This window comes from Corythoichthys intestinalis, chromosome 2 (genome assembly GCF_030265065.1).
Source record: "Corythoichthys intestinalis isolate RoL2023-P3 chromosome 2, ASM3026506v1, whole genome shotgun sequence".
Classification (NCBI taxonomy): domain Eukaryota; kingdom Metazoa; phylum Chordata; class Actinopteri; order Syngnathiformes; family Syngnathidae; genus Corythoichthys; species Corythoichthys intestinalis.
The window spans coordinates 73247617-73268361 of record NC_080396.1 but is presented as its reverse complement, the minus strand read 5'-3'; the positions used below and the strand labels follow the sequence as shown (position 1 = coordinate 73268361).

The 20745-nt window shown below is 39.3% G+C and overlaps 1 protein-coding gene across 17 annotated transcripts in view; it reads right to left on the bottom strand.

The window, feature by feature from the left end:
- LOC130906348 (peripheral plasma membrane protein CASK-like) overlaps positions 1-20745 on the bottom strand; it is a 73499-nt gene that overhangs the window by 20488 nt on the left and 32266 nt on the right. For 6 of the 17 annotated variants that reach the window (XM_057820655.1, XM_057820629.1, XM_057820674.1 and 3 more), the window contains 9 exons: positions 18886-19064; positions 16728-16850; positions 16570-16653; positions 16395-16494; positions 11802-11819; positions 6465-6589; positions 4515-4592; positions 3048-3128; positions 1533-1721 (listed from right to left, as the gene is read on the bottom strand). In XM_057820655.1, the coding sequence (XP_057676638.1) occupies positions 1533-1721; positions 3048-3128; positions 4515-4592; positions 6465-6589; positions 11802-11819; positions 16395-16494; positions 16570-16653; positions 16728-16850; positions 18886-19064 (977 nt within the window). The remainder of the gene's footprint in view (positions 1-1532; positions 1722-3047; positions 3129-4514; positions 4593-6464; positions 6590-11801; positions 11820-16394; positions 16495-16569; positions 16654-16727; positions 16851-18885; positions 19065-20745) is intronic. The other 11 variants (XM_057820622.1, XM_057820664.1, XM_057820692.1 and 8 more) reach the window with 5 other exon arrangements.

Here is a 20745-nt window from a genome sequence, read left to right as displayed (position 1 = left end):
ATTATTCAATTGGTTTCAGAAATGGCTCATATGAAAGCTAAGACCCTCCCAAATTATGTTGAATGTACAAAAATAATATTTGTTTCACTGAAAAAAGATTTATCATTTAATGAAGACATAAAGGTCAAATTTTGGCAAGACAAAAGTTTTGTCGCCTACAGAAAGTACTGTGAAAATTGAACAAAAAATGTACTTCAAATACAAAAATATGTTACATAACATCATCAACATTCTTGGGTTTCGTCTTCTATGCTTCCTCTCTCATCCTACCCCAGACATGCTCAATGATATTCATGACTGGTGACTGGGCTGGCCAGTCCTGGAGGATCTTGATCTTCTTTGCCTTCAGGAACTTTGAGGTAGATATTTAAGTATGCGATGGAGCACCATCCTGCTGCAAAATTTGTCCCTTTTTATGGTTAGTAATGTAAGAGGCAGCTAAGATTTGTTGATATTTCAGACTATTTATCTCCCAGGGTGCAGGCAATTAAAAAACCGTGTGGCATTTGCCAAGGCCCACAGGCTATCAAAAGGATGGACGCTGGAAAAGTGGCAAAAGGATTTTTCAGATGAATCTTCCATTGAATTACACCACAGTCACCACAAATATTGTAGGAGACCTACTGGAGCCCGCATGGATCCGAGATTCACTCAGAAAACAGTGAAGTTTGGTGGTTACATCATTACCAAAATCATGGTCTGGGGTTACATCCAGTATGGGGGTGTGCAAGAGATCTGCTGGGTGGAAGGCAACATAAATAGTCTGAAATATCAACAAATCTTAGCTGCCTCTTCCATTCCTAACCATAAAAAGGGACAAATTCTGCAGCAGGATGGTGCTCCATCGCATACTTCAATCTCTGCCTCAAAGTTCCTCAAGGCAAAGAAGATCAAGATCCCTCAGGACTGGCCAGCCCAGTCCCAGACATAAACATCATTGAGCATGTCTGGGGTAGGATGAAAGAGGAAGCATGGAAGACGAAACCCAAGAATGTTGATGAACTCTGGGAGGCATGCAAGACTGCTTTGTTTGATGTTTCTGGTGACTTCATCAATAAATTGTATGAATCCTTGCCGAAGCCCATGGAGGTCATACAAAATATTAAATTTTGATCTCACAGCACCACTACTTAATTCGCTTATGTTATGTAACATATTTTTGTATTTGAAGTACATTTTTTGTTCAATTTTCACACTACTTTCTGTAGGTGACAAAACTTTTGTCTTGCCAAAATTTGACCTTTATGTCTTCATTAAATGATCAATCTTTTTTCAGTGAAACAAATATATTTTTGTACATTGAACATCATTTGGGAGGGTCTTAGCTTTCATATGAGCCATTTCTGAAACCAATTGAATAATTAAAAGTCAGGTTATTAGCAATTGTTTCTACAAAATGGATAAGCGACAAAAGTTTTGTCAGGGACTGTACTAGTGACTAACTAATTTAAATTCACACCAGAAGGATGAAAAGAGCCACATGATTGGACGGCTATCATCGTTAATGGCATTGACTCTGTGTGTGAACGCACCATGGCCTCATCTGTGTTCTTCTGGAACTGAACCAGCCGGACTCGGGTAACGTTCTCCAGGTCCATGTCTCCGTTGGTGCTGTCAGGTGAGTCTCCGTTCAGGTAAGGGGATGTGGGCGGGGGGGTCACTCGAAGCGCTTCGTCGCTGTAGACCTCATGGGCGACCACATCGTGTGTTTGCAGCAAAGCCTGAGTGAAAATGGGCAAAACGTTGATTTACAGCTAAAACACACACACATTAAGTATGTGGAGGACTTTAAAGAGTGTGGCTTACACTAATCCTCTGCAGCCACTGATCATGTCACAGACCCACTGTATGTTTTTACTAACTAGCTGTTAGGTCATCAACACGTAACCTACTGGATAATGCTTACAAGGAGATAATTTGAGTTATTAATGTTTCAGGGTTTGGGTTTAATTTGCAGGGTAACAGGTCAAAGAGGTCCTAATTGATTTTGAAAAATAAGATTATATATACATATATGTATATATATATATACAATATGATTATTATCTGTATGCCGAGTAGCTTTGTTTCAGCGAGTGCCCACTCTACCAAATATAATGATGCTTTCGAATTGGTCTGCGTTGGCAGGGAACGGCTCTCACAGTACTCCTCTAGTTTTGTTCTAAATAAAGCTGCAAGTTTTGAATCTGTCACACAAATTTTCAGGAATTTGGACCGACCAATTGAGCGGTGTGTAATGCTAGCATGTGTGAAACAAGCAGCATGCATAAGATCACAAGGCAATGTGGGCTAATTGGATAGAAGCGGACCAAGTGTGTCACAATTGCGGACTTAAGACCATTTAGACAAGCACATGACTGTGTGCAGTTTTCCTTACATGCACAAAAAATAAACGGCAATTAGGTAGCTTCAAACTTGACGGCACACAACAAGTGTGAATATTTTTGCTCATGACATCGCTGACAACTTGCACTGAACTTTAACTTCTTCACTTTCCTATCTAAGCACACTCTTCATGGAATACGTAATGTTATAAAAAGTCTGAAACATACAGTGCGTACACACACAGGCAATTTTAAATATATACATGAATATTAATGTAGAGATATACTCGGAAAGAAAGAAAAAAATGTACACCTTCGACAGGAAATCCCTCATAAAATCCTTCAGCCTCTGCGATCAATCCCTGAGTACATCCATAATTTCCTCTCTTGTTCCGTTTCAGCCATGATTCCCGACAGTAGAACACATAAACATTCATCCCAACAACAGGTTGAAGCACTGGGAGTGATTTCTAGCTTTTCCGTTGCAAGTCTATCCTCGCTCACCCAGCTCAGGTGCTAAGCAGCTTTGTGGCCAGGCTAGTTATGCGGATTGCATACGGTCCTCCACTTCTCACACAAAAGCTTGTAATTGCACTTACATGCAGAAACAGAATCCAAAATAAATTCTTGTGAATCCAGTTTTGGATTGTGTATGTTATCATTCTACCTCCTGAAAAAAATACATTTAAAAACTCAAATTGAGATGATGTGTGCATGTCACACCATGAAGTGTGGTTGTGTGAGGATCCTTCTGAGCTCCTTGGCCTCAATGTTGTCTGGATAACAGGAGATTGTCTCCAGTACCTTTAGAAAAAAAAACAAAACAATGAATAATAGCAATGAAACAAACAGAAAACTAATTTGAATGAATTATTAACTAACTGGTGTGGACATCTATTCAAAAGTTGTCATTAGTTAGTTTTCATTAGTTACATTTTAACTGGGAATGGCTCATTTGATCGTTTCCAGCCCATCCTAGTTAAAATGGATGCGTATTGCCATCAAAGTGTTAAGCTATGCGAGGTCACAAGAGATTTATAAAACAAAACAAAATAAATAAATCATTCAAAGAGCAAACTACATACTCACTTATTCGAATGTATATATATATATATATATATATATATATATATATAATTTATTACTTTTTTTTTCATTTATATTTTAAAGTAACACTAGCTAACTTTTCACAACCTTTACAAAATATTTTCATAACATTTGTGATATGTCGACTGACAACTAGTTGAATGACACCTTTTTTATATTTTGAGGGGATTTGTATCGTTTTCACCAGCACTAATTAACTTTGAGAAGGGTGGCAGGAACCCTGCCACACAAAATAAAACTGCAAATGTGCTTACTGCTTTATGGCATACGGCGCCACACCAATAAAAAACTACAAATGTGCTTACTGCTTTACGGCATACGGAAGTCGATGCGAACGCTTTCGCGCGAATTCTGTAAAGATTGCAGCGCGACAAAAAGTTTTGTCTGAAGAGGAAAAGAAAAGGGAGGCTACCAGGATACAGAGAATAATCATTGGCCTGGCTTTCACTCGCTGGCGTTATACCCCCCCAACCGAACTGACGGGCTGACGAGTTTGGGTGGGGTGGTTAAACACACGCTTGCTAACTGTCATATGCTACTGTTTAGCCAAAATTGGATTCATTACCTCATGACTATTCATCCTTCACACAGCCGCTGGAAACAGAACTGTTGTTTAATCCATCTACAGGTGAACGGGAGATTGATTTTTGATTGATTGACTGTTTTACGACACTGCGGGTGTGCCCTGGTCCTCATGGGAAACGCAGTCTTCCTTGATGGCAAAACACTACAGCTTTTGTCCACCGGCATCGCTAAAATCGACTAAAACTGAAAAGTTACCTGGTGCTGCTTTAAGTATTATTTCCTATTTATAATATTTTACTACTTGCTTTTTAAATTCTTATTTGCAAAATACTTGCACACTTACACTACTATTGGATGGCAAATGGGGGCCGCAAAATTTTATCCCGGGGGCCACAATTGGGCCAAGGGCCGCAGGTTTAGTCCCCTGCCCTATACGAATGTAATTTAAAAAATTAGGAAGAAAAAAAAAAATCAATTCGTACACGAAAGGGTTAATAATGTAAACGGAGAATCGTTAAATATGCATTTAAGAAGCAATGATGGTTTCATAGAGCTCACCTCTTTGGCTCGCTGTACTCCATCGCTAGGAGGATTTCGGATTTGTGGGGACGACCTGGTGTTGATTTTGTCATATAACTGTAAAACCAGAAAAAAACAGCACGATGAAATGTAAGAACGGTTAGTAACGGAGATCGTCTCACCTACCAAGAAATGATCATAAGTATTTGACCGAAACAAGTACCCAAATAGTGGCTAATATACAGTATGTGTGGTCCTTGCAATCAAAGGTGCTCATTACCTGACATTTATGATAGTGGATTATATTATCGGACTACCACTATTAAGAAATGATAGTTGCTCAACATTAGGGTTACCATGATAAATCAAATATGCTGAAGCGTATGTAGCTTTTGGCTTTGACTTTTAATACAGTGGGAGACGCAGAACGACCAGTCTGTTTACGGTGTCTAAAAATGTTTACAGCAGACAGCGGGGAGCCAAATAAATTAAGATGTCACTGAAAGACATTAGACCTCAATGACATTGATAGGCCGCTTGAGTTTTTTTCCGAGTGAAAACATGCTGTATATTTCCAACAATCGTCCCGCTTTGTCAGTGTTAAACTGGTAAATCACAGAGCACTGCTAGCATCATATAAGGTGGCATACCAAGCTGCTCCAAAGAACCCCACACAGACTCCACCATCAGTTGACAAGACAGCTCCCACAGACATTGTGCCACGCCTTCCCATAGGGGGCCGACCTAGGCAGAATGTTGGGTTGGCTTTCACTGTGATTAACTCGAACACACGCTGCTTTCAAACGCCGGATTTAGGTGGAAATAGGACGAAGGTTTTACTGCATACAAGCAGTGATTTGGTGGAGGATTCGAGGTAATTATTATATTAAATAGCACCATGCATGCAGTTTGAAACGTTCTGAAGAGAAAAAAAAATCAATGGATAAAATTAGTGTAACTTTGGCTTGAAACATTTACCTAATATGAACAATAACTGCCCGTTTTTTGTTGTTGTTTTTTTGTTGTTGCTTTTAACCAAGAATCTAGATTATTTTATGTTAATATCTTTAGAAATTCCGCAAATTAAGCATTTATTTACAAGAATTTTCAACTTAAAAAGCTCTTTATTTCGTGACGGCTGCCATGTTGGATTACACAATTCCGTAACTTTGGCTTGAAATATTTACGTAAAATGAATGATAACTGCACGTTTTTTGCTTTAACCAAGAATCTAGACCGTTATATGTTTGTATCAATAGAAATTCTGCAAATTAAGCATTTATTTACAAGAATTTTCAACTTAAAAAGGTCTTTATTTTGTGACTGCCGCCATGTTGGATTTTGTATCTCTACACAATAGCGGAATTCAACCTAAAAAAGTTGTGATTGTATATAGAAAAATGCAAATTTTGCTTTTGTTGAGTAAAATTAAGATGATTCTGCATGCTTTCGTCAAGTATTAAGTTTCTGATTTGAAAAGTGAATGATTTATTAGCTGTTGAAAACTAAAAAAAAAAAAAAAAAAAAAGGGTTGCTATTTTGGGCAAAAACTTGTATATCTTAAATATTGCTGTTGATCCTGAAAGTATAGGCGATTATCTTTGCATTTGATGATTTTTGTGCATCTAGCGTAAAATTTGAGAATTTTATAGCTATTTTAAGTTTTGTGATACTTGTTTACTTGTATTAAAAAAAATAATTAATCGGGATTTTATTAGGGAATGACTTTGAATTGTTTTTTTTTATGTTACTGCTCATGGAGACTCATATATGCCTCAGGGAGGTGCCTGTTTTGGTTTTAGGTCACTAGCGGCTTTGGTTTTGAAAATATTTGGATTTTATGAAAATAGGCCCCCTACGGATCGGCAGCAATCATTTGTGGCTCCCCTACCCTAGAAAGCGGCATACTGGAACTGGAACATCTTGGCCACCCTTACTGTCGAACCCAGGGTAACGAAATATACGTAATTCTTAAGAAACTCGACTCACATCTAACAGAGTGTGGAGATGTTGATCCTGGAAAACACTGTGGAGAAAATCCATATCCTTCTCGCTACAGTCTGTAAGAGCATGAATCTCTTCTAGACTGTCCAAAACCTGCGATACTGCCCCTGAGTATGAAAACACACACGTTAGCCATCAAAAATGTACTGGGATGCAAAAACACTTAATAACAGTCTGAACATTCAACACAAAACGCAAACACTGGTCATACATGTACCGACAGAAACAAACACAAACACAACAGGCAAAGAGGACCAATGCACAATCACAGTACAGGCAAAATCACAAACACATGAACAAGTAGACTGTTAATATGCCTGGAGTACCTGCTGCATTGCCCACACATGCAGCAAAACCAGAGAAACAGTGGCAGTGGCGTCAATACGACATAAGAAAAAGGTCAGCTCACAAAGTCACACAGTGAATAGATAGTTGCAAGGAGCAGCACATTCACGCAAAGGGAAAAATAACACAGTACTGCAAACTACAATCAAAATACAAAACAACTGCCATATTTTTCAGACTATAAATTGTGCAATAAGTCGCAATGGAGTGTTATGGAGGCTCAAAGATTCCAAAATTAAAACAAATAAATGAATAAATAAATAAAAGTGAAAATTGACTATAAATACAAAAATAAGAAATGAGGTCAAAAAATAAATAAAAATATGTGGAAATAAATACATACTGTATTTTACGCATTATAAGCGGCATCGGACTATAAGGCAGACCTTCAATGAATGACCTATTTTAAAACAGTTTTCACATAAAGTGTTACCTCAACTTACGATCGTCTCTACAAACAGAATTTTCAGGTTATGACACGCCTCAACGGCAAAATATTGCCTCTTGTTCTGAAACATTTCAGGATAAAAGAGGCATAAATACAGAATGGGCAACTAATTGCAGCTCCCATAGTTTAAGGAACATACCATAGTTATTAGGGATGTCCTGATCCAGGTTTTTGCACTTCCGATCCGATACGATAATGTTTTGCACTTCCGATACCGATACTGGCCGACACCGATACCGGCCTATCTGAGCATGTGTTAAAGTTTAAAGTTATTTAGCCTCCTTACTTAGTTGTCAGACTCATGTTGAAAAGAGTTTTAGTACTCTTGATAACAACTAGCCAGCTGAATTAGGTGAGTCTGAATAACACACAACGGTTGGTAACAAGAAACTGACCTGTTTATTCAGTGACAAACACAAAACATTATAAATAACAAACAGAAATGGCATAGTCAGTCAGTAAAACGTGCAAATAATATTGTAAACTGTGTTAAAAAAGCAAAACACACAAACAACCTCAGTGAAAATCCCATAACCCCCCCAAGCTATTAGATGCTTTTAATGTTTCGTGCATTAGTTACAATAATTGTATAAAAAGCCTCTCAGGTTTAAATAAACGACTATTTCAGTATCAAGTTAACATTTTAAAACAGTAAATAAAATACTCAAGTCCCCATTCTGTATCAGCAGCTTTAAACTACATTCAATTCATTTAATTTTGCGAATCAACCATTAAAGTTGTTAAAATTGCTCCCGTTATTCCATAATTTCCCTTCTGTCTACTTTCGACATGTGAAAGTTTTAAAACTGTTTTGAAGATAGATTCAAGTCAAGATTTTGCCGATTTCGAAGTATTTTAGATAAAAACTTAATTAGGTTCGCTTGGAAGGTTCACAACAGCCTACTAGGGAAGTCTCCTGCTGGCGGCCGTTTAAAACGCATCTAGTTTTCCATACTTCAATGTTGCTGACGCAGTCGAGTCTGGCGTTTTGCATCTAGTTCTATATACATATGATATCTATTATTTACAGTTAAATGATGTTGATGTAGTTTGTAGCGGCTGTCAGCAGCAGTCAGGTATTCTTGTGTTTTTTATCCAGCGGCATGAGTTGATCTAAAGCCGTGAGTTGAGCATTGGCATTACCCGGGTCTACGACAAGCATGATGTTTACTTTCGGGACGCAATGCGGTCCGTTTCTCATTGCGTCCCGAAGACCGCGCTGTGTATTAGTTCCGCTTTACTCGACATATTTCAATAATCGGAATTTGGATGTTTGTGAATCGTTCTCGAATCTTCCACGGCCGAATCGCTCAAGGATATAATGACGGCTGGGCATGTTGTACCGTGGTTCTAAGTGTTGGATGGTGCGTCTTTACTCACGAGAGATAATGGCTCGTCATCCAGAATGAATTCTTCGACTCTTGTTATTCCCTGGGCTTTGGGACTGTCGAGTGCCAGTTTGTCATGCATAGCAAAAGTTTCTGCCAGTGTTAGTTTCGTAGGACCTTTCTTTTTGTCTTCGGTTTTCTTAACAAACTCCTTATATTGTTGTGGTGGTATTTCGCTAAATGCTTGATTAAGTTGGTTGAATTAAAACTTCTTACAGCTTTACCACCACGCTTGACTTTATTGTGGCATATGTTGCGCTCTGCCTCTTCGTCTTTGTCGTCCTTTAAGGTGAAATGATCTCACACAGCTGACATTTTTCCCGATAAAGTCTCTCGGTAAATTGGGAGGCGGTAATGTAGTGTGTTGAAGGTGTGCCGTAAAATGCGGACCGGATTTTAGGGAAACCGAAGCAAAAACTGGAATGGATTATGTCAATCGGTACGCTGGAAAACCCGGACCGGAGTTTTTTTTTTAAAAAACTGGATCGGAAGTCTGGATCGGAATTTTTCCGTGTCGGCCGATCCGATACCGATACACATTTTTTTTGCCCATATCGGCGTCCGATCCGATCCAAATATTGGATTGGGACATCTCTAATACTTACAGCTGCTCTGCCATTGGTCATTGCCGAGCTTGCTAGTATCCAATTGGCTAAGAAGGACCTATACTGCATCTGTATGTGTGAATCCCAGCTAAAGCTGAAACAATTACTCAAATAATTCGAGTAACTCGAATTTATAAATTGATCGAGGAATCGTTTAATTTTGCCAGCTACAAGCATGACGTTTTGCCCAGACTACTTTTAATGTGGCACAATGCGCTGAAGTCACGCACGTACAGGAAGAAGACAGAAGCGGCGGATATATGTGATTTCAACCATGCATTAATATATATACAGTGCCCTCCATAATTATTGGCACCCCTGGTTAAGATGTGTTTTTTAGCTTCTAATATTTTTTTTTTAATTCAAATAATATGGGACCTTAATGGAAAAAAAGACAAAAATCCAACCTTCAAAACAAGTGCATTTATTCAGTGGGGAAAAATCCCACATAAAGAAATAATTATTTGACATCAAATAATGTGTGTCACAAATATTAGCACCCCTGGTGTTAATACTTTGTACAACCCCCTTTTGCCAACAAAACAAGGTCTGGGGACGGAGATGGCCATGGGAGGAGCTTGATTTTGTGTCTGGTGAACCATTTCTGTGTAGATTTGGTCATATGTTTAGGGTCGTTGACTTGCTGAAAGACCCAGTGACGACCCATCTTCAGCTTTCGGGCAGAGGGCAACAGATTTTGATTTAAAATGTCCTGGTATTTCAAAGCATTCATGATACCATGCACCCTAACAAGGTTCCCAGGGCCTTTGGAAGCGAAACAGCCCCACAGCATCACTGACCCACCCCCATACTTCACAGTGGGTATGAGGTGCTTTTCAGCATGCGCATCTTTCGTGGCACGCCAGACCCACTTAGAGTGTTTGGTTCCAAAAAGCTCAATCTTGGTCTCATCTGACCAAAGCACACGGTCCCAGTTGAAGGCACCAAGAAAAAGCAGAAAATGTCAAAAGTGTGGGAGCATTTCAAGCTGCTGACTACTGTTTCGTGTATTCACTGTAAGACATCGCTTGCATAACACTACAGCACATCTTCAGTGCTGCAGCTCAACCAAAAGCACCCAGTTTACTCCGAGAGTGGAGGAGCGATACTCGGGACAAGGTAAAATAAGTTAACGTAGCGCTAATAAATAAGATTAACGTTACTGTACCTTGCTAACGTTACGTTAGACCTACTGAGGGCTACGTTTCTATTAATTATGACTACTGTCGATGCATGGCTAACGTGTCTTTCATACAGGCTTTATTTGATCTGTAAAAACACAGCGATGTAGAGAGATTAAGTTGTAAAACAAAAACATAACAAACCTAACTGTCAGTTTTAGCCCAGTAGTCATTGATGGATAAAACACAAAGGAGCACTGGTGCCTAATGTGCTCCAATAAAGCAGGTACTTTTGAGACGTTACTTTTCATGTTCTACAAGTTATTACATGATCCATTCTATAATTTCACATCAAATATGTTTATTAACTGACTGAACTTTTTCAGTCTTTTTCATTAAAAAAAAAAAAAAAAAAAAAATCACCTATATAAGAGAGTGTAATGCAATAAAGATGACGCTGGCCACGCTAAATGCTAATGCTAGCGAGAACGTGAATGCTATGCTAACGCTCCGAGCCACCTAGCATGGCGTTTGCAACGACATCAAAACCTCCTTCCCTCCTCCTCTCTGCTCTCTCTGCGTCTCCTGCGTCATTCACCTAAATTGTAGTAACTCACGCCTTTAAATCCTCACTAACGGTAACTGCGTTGCAAACATGGGAAAAGTAATTTGATTACTTACTACTGACAAAAATAACGCAGTTAGTAACGCCGTAATACTCTAACGTGGTTATTACACTGGTTACTATGGATAAATATTTTTCTTCTTTCATTCTTGTTTTTTTTTTTGTATTCTTCAACAGTTCCTTTTCTTGGGGGTCACCCCAAGGCCAACTGTCGGCTTTTGAGAAAATTGAAAGCATTTAAGTGCGCGATATACTGCGGAAAATACAGTAATAGAATAAAAGCAAAATACAAATATATCAATACAAAAACAAGAAAAAAAGTTAAAATGTTTGAAATAAATACAAAATAGTGAACTGTGGAAGTAAATACAAGAATTCATATATAAACTGGATTAAATATCAATCGATAAAAAAAACTTGATAGTCCGGAAAATGCGGTTGACTATATTTTTCTTCCTCAACACCTTCATCATTTCAAAAGGAACAAAGTTTTGGAAGCAAAGCACATAATTCTTTAAAAAAAAAAAAAAAAAATGTTTCCTAAAACAAAGCACAGGAACCTTTAACTTCATTGGCTGCGATTGACATCCAGTCATGTGGCTCTTGTCATCTTTCTGCTGTGATATGACATGAGTTTAACACTATGAGACGTTCAATCCATTTGAAGTGGGAGGGTTACCCTACCACTTCAAATGAATTGGACGTCTAGCGTCGTCAATGGCAGCCAATGAGAATGAACTTAAATGACGTCAAAAAGGGGTTAAGAGGATCTAAAGATAGGGGTACGTACTTTCTGCGGCTAGCAGTCCTAAAAGCAGCACAGCACAAGAAAGAAGACAGAAGACTGGCATTAGGTTGACAGAAAAAGTGTCACAGCAATTTGATTTGCAAAGACACAAAGGTTCAAGTAAAGGAATGTGCAGGGTAAATGATGACAGAAAGACAGGAAGACTAACATCAGCAGAAGCAGAAAAAAAGCTGGTAAGATTCTGCAAGCATGCACTACACCACGTCTACGACCCACAACTGAAACAAAAATGACCGGGAACCAGGAAGCGCGACTGAACGATTCAGCAAACCCGTGTACGCTTACAATTACAGTGAAGAAAATAAGTATTTGAATACCCTGCTATTTTGCAAGTTCTCCCACTCAGAAATCATGGATGAGTCTGAAATTTTCATCTTAGGTGCATGTCCACTGTGAGAGAAATAATCCAGAAATCACAATGCATGGTTTTTCACAATTTATTTGTGTGATAGTGCTGCAAAAAAGTATTTGAACACCTGTCTATCAGCTAGAATTTTGACCCTGAAAGACATATTAGTCTGCCTTTTTTAAAGTCCACCTCCACTCCATGTATTATCCTGAATCTGATGCACTTCTTAGAGGACAATAGCTGCATAAAGACACCTCTCCACCCCATACAATCAATAAGACTCAAAGGGAAGAAGCTAAACATGACGGTCAATCTCAATCGGAGTGGAGCCTCGTGTAAAATATCACCTGGTGGGGTCTCAATGATCCTAAGAAAGGAAAAGAATGAGACTGAGGAATGAAAAGAGCTGGGACCACTGTTTCCAAGGTTACTGTTGGTAATACACTAAGACGTCATGGTTTGAAATCATGCATGGCTGGGAAGGTTCCCCTGCTTAACCCAGCACATGTCAAGGCCCGTCTTAAGTTTGCCTATGACCATTGGATCATGCAGAGGAGTCATGGGTCAAATGAGAGCAAAATAGAAATTTTTGGTCGTAATTCCACAAACCGTGCATGACGGAAGAAGGATGATGAGTACTGTCCTAAGAACACCATCCCTACTGTGAACCACGGGGGTGGTAGCATCATTCTTTCATCTGCATGGGACACATGACAAGTGAGGATGAATGGGGCCCTGTTTTGTGAGATTTTGGGGAACAACAGCCAGGAAAACCAAGGAATGGCTCCATAAGAAGCATATCAAGGTTCTAGCATGGCCTAGCCAGTCTCCGGCCTAAACCCAACAGAAAACCTTTGAGGGAGCTCAAACTCCAGGTTTCTCAGCAACAGCCCAGAAACCTGACTGATGGGTGGGCCAAGATCCCTCCTGCAGTGTGTGCAAATCTAGTGAAAAACTACAGGAAAGGTTTGACCACTAAAATTGCAAACAAAGGCTACTGTACCAAATATTAACATTCATTTTCTCAGGTGACTTATTTGCAGCTGTATCACACAAATCATTTAAAAAAATCCTACATTGTGATTTCTGAAGTTTTCTTTTTAGATTATCTCTTTCACAGTGGACATGCACCTACGATTAAAATTTCAGACTTCTCCATGATTTCTAGTAAGTGGGTGAACTTGCAGAATAGCAGGGTGTTCAAATACTTATTTTCTTCACGGTAGATGCACATTCAATACGGTAGAAAACTATTATTATTTTGAAATTTAAAGGCGTATTTAACAATACAATTGAAAGTGATATTATGTAATTGCCTTATTTCTTTGAAGTGTGATAAAGGAGTATTACATGTGCAGTTTGTGGCGCTCTCAGCGAAGGAAGTAAGACTATCTGGTTGAAACATGTGTTGCTAATGGTATCAGATTCGATTGAAAAAGGAAGTGCTAACCAGACAGCTTGTCACTTCAAAGAGAGAAGAGACCACAATGACTGAAATAATACGACTGGAATGCTTGATAAGTTCATTTTGTCCATGTGAAAATCTGAGAGTAAACATTTATTTCATCTGCATCCACTGAAATGATTATATTGATACTGCTGGATGAAACAATAGAAGTTGATGTATCATCATGAATTCCTTCTATCATCAATTTTAACCCTCTAATGCATAGTGGGTCACTGCAGTGAACAGCTACTTCAAGTGCGTATGACACCAAAAAGCATGTTTATTTCATATTTCACGCAGTATTTTATGCTCCTGAAGGAAATGGACTGATTAGATGTGTGTGGAAGCGATTGTTTTATTTCTTCAATTTTTTTTTAATCCAGCACCATGAAAATGAACAATTTCCTGTTTTGAAGAGGAATGCAAAGGTGACGTCACCCAGGTCAGCATCTCACAATACAGCATTGCTTTATAGCATGCAGATGGACTGCGGATTCAGTTGATTTTGCGAATTAATTAGTTTATTTTCCGCATCACGCCAGCCAAATGTGCTGCAGAAAATTGTTGCTGCACCAGGGAGAGGCGTGTGAGCCTTTTTGGGTTTCAAAAGGTTCCCGTTCACCGCAGATATTGACCAAAACACACCCTACTACTGTAGGACCATTGGACGAGGAAGTGAGTAAACATCGTATTCTGTATTATATCAAATACTGGGATCATGGCACACGTTTTAATACAGAGAGCTTGCATTTTGTGGCTGATTGTCCACCGAGAATGCCACCTGGCCGACGACCGGCGGCTTATCGCACCCCCCCCCAATATACTCGGCTTATTGCCCTCTTTGTGTGCCCAGTGTTCGTTCAAATTTTCAACCCCATCAGAAATTGTAAATTTGTGTTAAAAATGGCCGCGAATACAGCGATTACAAAGTAAACACTACAAACTTTCTTTAAATAAAGGACTATTTACTTACGTTTGATCATGGACAGACACATAGCAAAGGTCTCCTCAGACACATCCTGCCATGGTAGCTGCACAACAACTGCACGCCGCTCTCGTATAACTCTCTCACCGTTTACGTCTTCGCCGTGTGGTAAAGCATTATTTTACGCCTTATTCGCGTTGACCATATGGCAGCTACGCGGTCCTTCGACATTGGCCGGTTTGTCCGGCGGTCATTGTCCAGCTGCTTCCCCGCAAACGAGCCCTCCGCCCACAGCAGGGGAACGACGAGCTCTAACTTGCTTGCCGCCGGGCGGGTTGCCGATCGGCGAAGACAATCGACAACCCCGCCGCCGCGTGACATGATCCGGGCTAGTTTTGTGTGATTTTTCGCTTCGAAAAGCGCAAATAAGACTTTGAGACGTCACTCGGTTCGGGTTAGCGTGTCGGCTAGCTGTCACGCCTCTTGGTTTGTTTGCATTCTCCGAAGGTTGGCATAAAATATCGTTTGGGAGGTGCGACAGTAAAGGTGAAGTCGAAAGTTTTGACCATTATGGAATAATTTTGCCATGTCGTACTGAATAAATGCATTCTTAATATTTCATATTCCATTTAGCACAACTGTTATTTGTCATGACCATACCATTTATTTAGCAATTGGGGTAAAAAACTTGGATAAAAATATATCCTGTAAAACTATTGGAGTAAAGACATTGAAATAATGACATTTTGCAGCTCTCTTCGCCGCATTTTCCTCATTCTAAATAATTTCCCCTGAATGGGCTGAATTCTAAATCAGATGAAACCATGACCCCGTCGATGTTATCTTCCTGTTGGGGACGCTAGAGCCCTATAATGGTAGGGGTGGCTAAACGGCAGATCAAAAGACTAATTTCTCGTCATCTGCGCTTTGCCAAATTGTTGTATATAGTCGAATTGTCTCATGGTACGGTACGGTACGGTATGATATGATATATGATATGACTTCTGAATCCATGATGGCCCACAACCTGCCACCGTGTTGACCACAACTGGCATAGTACTTCTACTTCTACTAAAAACACTTAAAAAAGGGATTTCCTAATTTATGCATCAGAGGGTTCATTGTATAAAAGTACACTGTTCAACTGGACAGTACTGATAATAGGGGTGGGAGAACTCTGGCTTCCCCAATATACAATACAAGGATGACAATAACGATTATCTCACGATTAGACATGTGCCGATTACCGTTTTCAAGGTATACCGAGGTATGAAAGCGTCATGGTTTCAAAACCGCAAAAATTTTCCGTCATACAGTCCCTGAGGTATTAGCCATATTTTATGTCCCAAAAATGCAGGGAGAAATCCCTCGCTTGCAGCTGCAAGGCTCAACCCACCTCCACCGGTTGTTGCTGAGTGTCAGTGAGTCAGCTGTGCTACGCGACGGCTGGAGGAAATTAAACTCCTGAACTTTTTCCCCCCATTAAAAAAAAAACGTAATTGTTGGCATGGGAATACTTCGGCTACAAAAAAGTTACAGACGGCTGCAGCTTAGAGGAGGAGGGCCAACCGACATGTAAAACATGTTTGCAGAAGTAGCAAGGGATCACTGTACTCCCTAATACCGATGACGTCATTTCAGTGCAGTATCAGTCAGTATCAGTGCAACAATTTTAGTGAATACACATAGCCACTAAAACTACTACTACTACAGAAACACTCACATTTCTTTAATTTGTGACACATTGTTATCACGATATTAAATGGCCTATATCTTGATGGATTTTTATCCCATGTCGCCTAGCATTATCTAATAGTCCCAAAATGCATTTAAAAGGCAGATTGTCACACTCACCTGAAGAAGTTGGGTCATCTGAGAAGTCGTGAAGCTCCTCAGGAGGATCCCCGTAGTAGGAATTAAACTTGTGGCTTGAAACAGCTGCCAGCACAGCACCCTAAAACGCAATGAGTAAATAGGAAAGCCAGTTACGAGCCAGAATGAGCAGGATCTTCTCAATAAAGGTGCTGACCTTCAGCTTCCTCCTGGCGTTGAATTTCCTTAGCTGTTCCACTGTTTCAGGAAGGTGAATTTTGTAGGCGTACCTGTCTCTCTCCTATACCAACACAGACCTAGTTAGTGTGTGCACACATTTCACATTTTCAACTCGATGAAAATAGTTCCATTTACCTTCAGCCAGGGGTGATTGAGCGCCTCGTAAACTGTGATCCTTTCCGCGGGATCCAGCATTAACATGCGTCGCACTAGATCTTTGGCACTCTCGGAGATGTGGGCCCATTGGCGTGGGTTCATCTAGTAAACAGTGAGAGTAGAATTCTCATTGAAGCTTTAACAGATCACTAGTGTCAGTTTGTCTTTTTTTTTTGTTTTTTTTTTTTTGTTAGATAATAAAAAATATGAATATCAGGTCTCAAATATAATTTTGATTTTTATTTTTAATATTATTAACTCATTGACTGACAATGATAGACACACATCAAATCAGGTGGCTCTTAACATAATTTACTGTGAGGCTATGTCTATACTAGGACATATAATGGCCTTAAAAGTGTAATTAGTTAGACGATACGGCATGTCGGCTATACTAATGTAACTCTTGTCCGGAGATTTTATTGCACAGAGTTGGGGGCCGTGTACCGTAATTTTCGGACTATAAGGCGCACCTGACTATAAGCCAATAGAGGTAAGATCTTAAGCCCGTGCCCAAACCCGACCAGAAACGGACTTCTCTCTCACCAACTTTTTAAAAATAAATATATATGTATACTAAAACGATGTATGGACGTTAAACTAGGAAAAATAAATAAAACAGAAAAGGCGCTGTATGGTAACTGCTCGTTTAAGAAATAAATGGGAAAATTATTTACTGTTCTCTCCGCCACTTTCAGGCAAAATGGATTGGACATCGAGCGCCGTCAATGGCAGCCGATAACAGTGTACCCTACAAAGCGTTAACTAATTATACAGCTAAAACTCCATTGGCTGCTTGCATGTACAGAACCAGCAGCAAGCAGACGTCCTGCTGTGACTGCATCTGCCACAGATTAGTCATGCAGGACCAGAACAAGACACTCCATTGTGTTAGGAGAAAAAGGGACAGATTAGCATGTCCTTACCAGTGTAAAGAATCTTATTTAATGAGTTGAAAAACACTTTCATTTCTAGGTCTAAGAAATTCGCGATTTGCAAACTTAAATGCTTTGAGCAACTGTCTTTCACATTGTCATTTATGCTAGCTATCATCTTGCCCCTTTAATTAAGGGGTCCCAAATTTGCGGTCCAGGGGCCAATTGTAGCATGCAGTACAGTATTTGGCATCACCTCACTTGATATCTGACTTGTGAGAGTTGGTAGAAATGTTTTTTGACATTAACAAGCAAGCATCAGGCTAATGCCAGTTTTCAGCATTGTTTGTTAATCTGTTAGCCTAAGTGATTTTTTTTTTGCCAAATCGAACTGTATTGAGTCGTAGTTCCAATCACATATTTTTGTGATACCTTAGCAATTCATTACAAAATCTACATTTTTTGGGTTGATTTTGACAATAGAAAAGATCCATCGTGATTATTTTTTTGCCTTGTAAACATTTTTTTTTAAATCTGAAAACCCAATCATTTTTACCTGATTTGATCAGGGACATTCTTGTCAAAATCCTCATTTTTGAGCTCTTTGATAGCAAATATGACCTTATATCGTTTACCTTTTATTTAAAAAAAAAAACAAAAAAAAAACAACATTAAAAAGTGAAAAAACTATAAATTCACATTTGTATTCGTTTTTTTTTTTTTTTTTTTTGTGTTAATAATCAAAATAGAGGTGGGAAACAGTTTTCTTTAATATACAGGTACTCCCGGGGTTACAAACAAACAAGTTCCATTCCTACACTGGCAACGTAACCCAAATTTCCACATAAAAAGGAATTTAACCCTTTAAGTACCCCTAAATATCCCCTAATTTCTAACTGTCCAAAAACATATTTTATACTTCATTGCACTGCCCTCGCCAAGACGTTAGAGCCAAGTCCTAGCTAAACAGCGAGCTAAACTGTAATATTTCCCCTCCCTCAGTCAAAACAAATTTTTAGTCAACTAAATAATAATCAGAGAGCAAAACTTGGACAATAAATGTAGTCCTGACCAGTGTTATTTAAAAAAATAAATAAATAAAAAGTGGAATCTATCAGTAAATATTCTCTCATTTTTTTAATCATTCAGAGAGAAACATTTTTTCTGGAACATTTATAGCTCAAGCAGCCCCCAGATAAATTGAGTTTGAGACCCTTGCTTTAATACAGTATATAAAACAAGGAACACAGAAAAAAAACAACTACCTTGTATTTTCCCTTGATGATGGCCTCAAAAAGGCGATCCTTTGTGCCATAGAAAGGCAGGCAACCAGACAGGAGGATAAAAAGGATCACTCCGCATCCCCACACATCCACTGGCTTGCCGTATGGCTCTCTCTTGACAACCTCCGGAGCCATGAAGTGCGGAGTGCCAACACGACCTGAAAAGATCAGTCACATTATAGGAACCTGAAGAAAAAAAAACATGCTTGCCCTGTATACATGAAGGCACAGGTGTCAAACACGAGCCCTGGGAGCCAAATCTATCATTGTGTGGCTGGCGAAAGCAAATCGTGAGCACCTGCACTTTTATCTTTTTATGGTAAAATTGCAAAAGTTCAGATTGTTATTGTAAATGTTTTTTTGTATCAATCCCCCATTATCACTCATTCATGGCCATTGACGGTGATGTATGTGCAATCCATTTGAGGACAGCAAAGCCTCTGTCAGCCCTCCCAGTTCAAATGGATTGCACATATTTCACCGTCATTGGCAGCCAATGAGTTGAAAGGAACTGAATACTCGTTTCATCAGTATTATTTGGAAATTTTTTGTTGTTATTCTTTCTGGGGGGAAAACTTGTCTAAACTCAGCTTTTGGCAGTAATGAACTAATGAAAATACTGTACTTATGAGCACGCATGAGCAATCGCACACTGCTTGCACATACTCAGCGCACAAGAATCTATGCAGCGCACAGAATAAAATTAAAAAGAAACATTGTAGTCTCACAGTCAACGCCGCAGTGATGTGTCGTGCGACACTCCAATCGCTGCGTTCGATACGGCAACGCGACATTCCTATTGGTGCGTTCGATATGGCAACACAACTAGTACAACTGTCGGCGCCGCTGTGATGTTTCAGCACGACACTCCTATTGGTGAGTTTGATACGACAGTGTGATGCTCCAATTGGTGCAATGGTGAAACGTGAGCTTGCTGATTTACTGATGCAACATTCCGTTGCCAATCTCTGCAAGCGCTACAGTATTAATTAATATCTAATTTTAGAACTGATATAATATAGTTAATTAGACCAACAAAACTCAAGCTTATTTTCAGATAGCTATTTTTCTGATTTAAAAAAATCTGAGTGAAATTTACTTGAAGCACTGGCAGATAATTTCACTTATATCTAGTAGATTTACACTGAAAACAAGAGAAATTAACTTGTTTTAAGGAGGTGTGTTTTTGCAGTGTAGCAGGAATCTTGGGTGTCCTTATTATCTGAACAGTTTTAATGTGGGAGTTTGACATACTGTACTCCCATTGGGGTTGTTCATTATGTTTTATTTATTAACTCACCCATGCTACAACTCTTCCTATGGTTAAAGTAGGGCTGTCACATATAACATAGTACACATCTCATGAACAATGAGATTTTTGTCTTTTTCATTTTAAGTGAGCCAAATCAATCCTATTAAAAGTAAACTAATGAAAATTGCTGCTGTAATTTCAGTCTTTTAATAGGCCATGTAACTTGCTATTGAAGGAATCTGACCATCTAGCCAGACTGCCAGAATCGCGCCAGCCGAACCGCTGGACCTACGCTGGCGCAGCTCCAACAATTTGGGCCGGCGAGACCCCGCCAATCCGGTCAGAAGGCCAAACTCCCCGCATTCACCTTAGTCTTAACCCTTTGTACTGAATCCATTTTGAAAGGTTTAAAGAAGGCTCACCCAAAACAAGTTGACAATTGTTTGTTTCTCACTCTACCTACCACTTGTCTTTACTTTATTTCTCTTTTCTAATTCTAATATCTTGTTGACTAGTCTCTTCATCACTAGTCACCCGGTGTCCCCTTTCCCCCCTCCCCTCTGGGGGAGGGGCTATTTTTCAGCCGC